General features: G+C 24.5%; 1 protein-coding gene across 1 annotated transcript; it reads left to right on the plus strand.

The window, feature by feature from the left end:
* Window positions 1-2,964: 2,964 nt before the first annotated feature.
* LOC126902622 (probable isocitrate dehydrogenase [NAD] subunit alpha, mitochondrial) lies at window positions 2,965-5,689 on the plus strand. Its single transcript, XM_050680076.1, has 6 exons — window positions 2,965-3,112; window positions 3,249-3,374; window positions 3,444-3,616; window positions 3,716-3,979; window positions 4,291-4,540; window positions 5,312-5,689. Exons 1-6 carry the CDS (start codon window positions 3,086-3,088, stop codon window positions 5,546-5,548), a joined length of 1,077 nt encoding a protein of 358 aa, XP_050536033.1. The 5' UTR covers window positions 2,965-3,085; the 3' UTR covers window positions 5,549-5,689.
* The last annotated feature ends 207 nt before the right edge of the window (window positions 5,690-5,896 follow it).

The raw sequence follows: 5,896 nt of genomic DNA on the forward strand, positions 1-5,896 counted from the left end.
ATTTTTTTTGAAAATGTAACACTTATTCTGCTCACTGGGGTGATTTAAAATAGTAACTTTTTTACAAAAAATAACTTTTTCAAATTAATTTTTCAAAATGTTCCGGAAATACTGCGTCCTTTAAACATATATAAAATTAAAGCTTATTTTATGTACTACAAAATGAAAAAAAAAAATTTGTCCCGACAATCTATCTTCTATACGCAAATGGCTACCATATTGAAAAATATACTATTTTTGTATGATAATTATGGGTTTTGTATTTTATTTTAATAGAAGTTGATGTTGCTTTTGCAATTATCCATCAATTTTTTAAAATTAAACACTATCTACAGATTTGCATCGAAGCGTTTCTTATGATAGTGATTTTAATCACTGTCAGATTAAATCTATACTGAACCCAACTATGCAATGTCTCCACTATGCCGCGACCCCACTGTGCTACCGTTTTTATGGTAATAGATAACTTAAATAGAAGTAATAGTAATAATTTCCTAGTAACTTTTTTAAATTGCATTTAAGCTTTTTTTTATTGGTTTTTTTAGATATATAATCATTAAAATTAATTAAATTCTGAATATTTCCATTGTAGAATCTTTTTAAACACCAAAAGTTAATTAGAAATGATTACTATGATTTTTATTTAAGTGATCTATTACGATAAAAATGTAAAAAAATCTAACTTTTCTCATAAATGTACTGTAAATAGTAATTATAAAATTTCCTGATTGCATATTAATCTTAACAATTTTTATTTTTTTCTATTTAATAATGTTAATTTCAAACTTGCAAGATGAGCTAAAAGTTGTGGTAACAAATTAATTTTTTTTTGTTATTGTAAACTTTCACTTTAAAGGACAAAATATAGAAGGTTAAAATTATTACTTTTAACATATTAAAAATCAATGTCAATAATAATTTGAAAACAATTATATAATGTAAAATTTTATAATATTTTTTTGAATCTAAGAATTACAAATCTGGATATAATGAAGGATTAAATATTCAAACTTGCAAGTTGAACTATAAGTTATGGTAACAAATTCATTTTTTTTTTATTAAAACTTTCACTTTAAAGGACAAAAAAAAGTAGGTTCAAAATGATTACTTTTAACATATTAAAAATCAAAATCAATAATAATTTGAAAACAATTTAATATCAAAATTATATAATATATAATTAATAGAATTACTAATCTGGGTATAATTAAGGAAATAGAAGTTGATTTTGCTTTTGTAATTATCCATCAATTTTTTAAAATTAAACACTATCTACAGATTTGCATCGAAGCGTTTCTTATAATAGTGATTTTAATCACTGTCAGATTAAATCTATACTGGACCCAACTATGCAACATCCATACTATGCCGCGGCCCCACTGTGCTGGGTTTTTGTTAGAATTGATTTATAAGGAATAATTTTTAACAACTTCGCTATTAATTGCCAGATCACTTATTTATCTTGATTTGATTTAAGATTTTCTCAAAAAATGACAAATATTATGAAAAAAGATTTCTTTTAAGTATGTTCAGTATTCAAATACCGAAATTTTTATTGGCTACATGGTTGTTTTATAGGGGTATAATACTAATATAAAATAAAACACCGTATATTAACAACTCTAATTTTAGAGGATCATAATCACTGTTATACAAACAAGTTTGGTATTTCAGCTAATGAGTTGAGCAGTTTTGATATAGCCATCGGGCCATGCTATGTGGCGCAATCTATTTGAAAATACCTAAAATAACTAATTCTCAATAACTGACACTGCATTAAACATTTTAAATGCTTTTTTCAAACACATGTTCATATGTATAAAAATAAAATATTACTACGAAACTTAAACGCATAATTCTTCAATGAATGACATTTCATTATATATTGTATAGTCTATCACTACTGTTGCCTATAAAATGTTATTTTGTTCAATAATACATAATTTTTAAATAATATGCCTTAAAATTGTTGTATTTGTAAATCTATAAGTAATGTTATATTTAAAGTATCACAATAACGGGTAAAAGTGTTTTATATAAAAAACATTTTTCAGAATTTGATATTCTAATTGAAAAAGAAAATAATGATTCTAGTGGGCGTATTACCTGTATAGTATGAAAACATTTAATTTATAAAAAATAATAGACAAAGATATTTTTTTTAATTTATGTTGTATTAAGTTACATTAAGTAAAACAATTCCTTATCCAAAGATACAATTTGTATTATCGAAATCTAGAATTTATTAATGCAATTGTGCGGAATTCAAACATCTACAATGTTTAACACTGCTTTACAATTCACTAGCACGCTCTGACTAAAAATTTACATCTGTAGTCTGAAATTTTAATCAGATTGTCACGTTGAAAAAATATTAATAATTTATGTAAATACTCAACACCATAATACATTTTAAATTGTTTATCAAACTCTGAACTACGTTAAAACATAGTTCATAAAGTGATAAATATTTATAATAAATTAATAGATTTTGATTTTTCTTTAATGACATCCTTAAATTAAAATCATGTGTTCAAAATTTATTTTAAATAATGTGTTTTGTACTCATGCTTATTTTATTGTATCTTATTATAGTATATGCAGATTTATTAAGAGTACAGTGACTCTTAGCTCCTTGTAAGGCATTAGATTGTAATAAAAATATAAAAAATTTTTTTTATATTTTTATTATAAAAAAAAATGTTTTTAAAGTAGTATAAGATTCCAAGTATTTTTGAAATAAATTAAAACGAAATTTTAATTGCATCAAGAGTACAAGTTTTATCAGATAGATCTGTTCCAGTCTGTTTATTTACCTATAAAGTTTATAGTATAAACTTTGTAAATTATATTAATAGAATAATTTTTTTTATCATACAACAATATTAATCTATGAAAAACACCAGTTAATCAATAAAAATCATGGAATAGAAAAATTATCCCTTAATTTTCTTAAACATCTGTTTCTTTAACCTCTTAATTTTCAAATACTGTAATTTTTTTTTCTTATTAATCTACTGTACATAACTTTTATTGTTCCTTAGTTATCTGTTGTGCGACTGCTTATTTTTAATTAATTTCAATAATGGCTCACCGAATAATGAATAAAATTGTAAGTAGTGTTATATAAAACTTTTTTCCTTTAGAATTTGATTGATTGAAAATCTATTAATTATTTGTTATATGTTGCAAAATTTCAATAGTATTTTTCTTATTAATGTATATTAATTTTTATTACTTGTAAACAGAATATTATTTCACATTACTTGGCCCGTTCCTATAGTGTAGATAAGCGTAAAGTTACTCTAATTCCTGGTGATGGCATTGGTCCTGAGATATCAGCTGCTGTACAGAAAATATTTGCTGCAGCCCAAGTATTATATAGTTTATATTATATTAATGATGTAACTGATATAAAAACAAATTAAATAATTAATTTTAAGACTCCAATAGAATGGGATGTAGTTGATGTTACTCCTGTCCGAGCTCCTGATGGGACCATGAAAATCCCACCTAAAGCAATTGAGTCTGTGAATACAAATAAAATAGGATTAAAAGGTCCTCTGATGACTCCTGTTGGGAAAGGCCATCGTTCTTTAAATTTAGCGCTTAGAAAGTAAAAGTTGCTTTTTTTTTTACATAATACTTAAAATAATAATGATAGCTTTTTTTGATAGAATCTGATTATTAATGTTATTTGTTCTTATGTATATAGAGAGTTTAATTTGTATGCTAATGTACGTCCTTGTCGATCTCTTGAAGGATATCCTACATTATATGAAAATGTAGATGTTGTTACAATCCGAGAAAATACTGAAGGAGAATATTCTGGTATTGAACATGAAATAGTTGAAGGTGTTGTTCAATCAATCAAGTTAATCACTGAAGAAGCATCTACTAGGGTTGCTGAATTTGCTTTTAAATATGCTGTTGAAAATAAACGATCTAAAGTTACTGCTGTACATAAAGCCAATATAATGTATATATATATTATTTCATTAATCATTTTTTTAAAGTAATAGGAGCTGAATTTTAGTAAAATGCTAGTTTAAGTACCTTCCCTAAATAAACTCTTTAAGTTATTATAGTTAGAAATATATTCACGTTTACCCTAGTCAGTAAATTCACATTAAAGTTAAAGATTTTTTTGTTTTCTTTTGTTACTGCTACATTTTTGTTATAATCAATACAGTTTGGTAAATTTGTATAAAGTATTTTACCAAAAATATAAAATTTCAGCTCTGAGAATAGTTTTAAAAATTAACAAAATTATTTCTTCACTTGTTGCAGGCGGATGTCTGATGGTTTGTTTTTGAGGTGTTGTCGTAAAGCATCTTCCAAATATCCACAAATTAGATTTGAAGAAAAATATTTAGATACAGTTTGTTTAACTATGGTCCAAGATCCTGGTCATTATGATGTTCTTGTGATGCCAAATTTATATGGTGATATTTTATCTGATATGTGTGCTGGTTTGGTTGGTGGTTTAGGATTAACTCCAAGCGGAAATATTGGAAGCAATGGAGCTTTATTTGAATCAGTAAGTTAAACATTATTAATTAATATTTACTCACAAAAAGCCAAAAAATTATACATTTTGTTTAAAAAATAATAATAATGTAATAAAAAAATAGTTTTTAGGGGAAAGAAATACATTTTTCCCTTTCAAATTTTTTATTTTAGTCTTGTTTATGTAAAACAAAAACTAAACACTTCAATTTCTTAAATTTTGCTAGTATTGCAAACATTAACTGGTATTACATGCGTTACCTTTATTAAAAGCTTGGAAAGTAAAAAAAAAAAACCAGATTTAAGAACCCTAATAAAGCTACATTCTTCATATTCCTCTATTTTTATCATTGCTTAGTGCATTATTTTCAATCAGAAGATTAATTTAATATCAATTAACCTTAAATCTATACACCAGGTCAAACTTGTGTATAGATAAGACATACAGGTGCACAGATTTTCTGTTACATTTTAAACTTTGTATATGGTGTTTTTTCACCACTGAAAATTTCTGTATAGTCATCCATCTGAAAGACTGTAATGCCTGCTGCTAAGCATTACTTAGTATTATAATTTATTAGCTTATTAGTTGTGTACTGTATTCTTAGATCATTTTTTATAGATATGTTATATTTTTATATTTATATAAATTAAGTACTTATATGAATCTTTTTTTCTGTGATTGATAAATTAATAGCAGGGACATTTTTACAATTTTTTATTGAATTTCAAGAACTTAATTATATCTTTATATAATTTGCTATATTTCTTTTAAATGTATATTATCTGTTCATTAATTTAGGTTCATGGAACTGCTCCTGATATTGCAGGAAAAGATTTAGCTAATCCTACAGCTCTTTTATTATCAGCTGTAATGATGCTACGTCATATGGAACTCAACAATTATGCTAATGTTATACAACAAGCGTGTTTTGAAACAATAAAAGAAGGACAATATAGAACTGGAGATCTTGGTGGTAAAGCTAAGTGTTCTGAATTTACTGATGAAATATGTCGCAAAATAGAGCAATCATCTTAATTTAAAAATTAATTGTTGATTATCCATTTTGATCATTGTTTTGTATATTTTTTGCTGATGATAGACTAACATAATTAGCAATAATCTTGAGTTTTCATGTTTGTTCCTTTTAATTTATGAAATAAATATATATTTTATTTGTGTAGTATTATTTTATTTTAAAAATATATAAATGTGATAAGAAAACTTATGAGCCTAAAATACATGTATTATAATTCAAATGCATTTTTTGCTTTAGTTTCTATTTATATGCTTCATATTTATTACTTATACATTTTTTTAAATTATTAATTTATAGTTTAAAATTTAATCACTAAAAATTTGTTTTTTCTGTTATCTGTATTGTAA

This window comes from Daktulosphaira vitifoliae, unplaced genomic scaffold, assembly GCF_025091365.1.
Source record: "Daktulosphaira vitifoliae isolate Bord-2020 unplaced genomic scaffold, ASM2509136v1 Scaffold_3, whole genome shotgun sequence".
In the NCBI taxonomy this organism is placed as follows: Eukaryota; Metazoa; Arthropoda; class Insecta; order Hemiptera; family Phylloxeridae; genus Daktulosphaira; species Daktulosphaira vitifoliae.

What these genes read in the sequence shown, in the direction of transcription:
- LOC126902622 (XM_050680076.1), top strand. Translation starts at nt 3,086, where the DNA reads ATGGCTCACCGAATAATGAATAAAATT. An exon ending in ACCGAATAATGAATAAAATT is followed by an intron (nt 3,113 to 3,248) that starts GTAAGTAGTGTT and finishes ACTTGTAAACAG; the next exon opens with AATATTATTTCACATTACTT. An exon ending in GTACATAAAGCCAATATAAT is followed by an intron (nt 3,980 to 4,290) that starts GTATATATATAT and finishes CACTTGTTGCAG; the next exon opens with GCGGATGTCTGATGGTTTGT.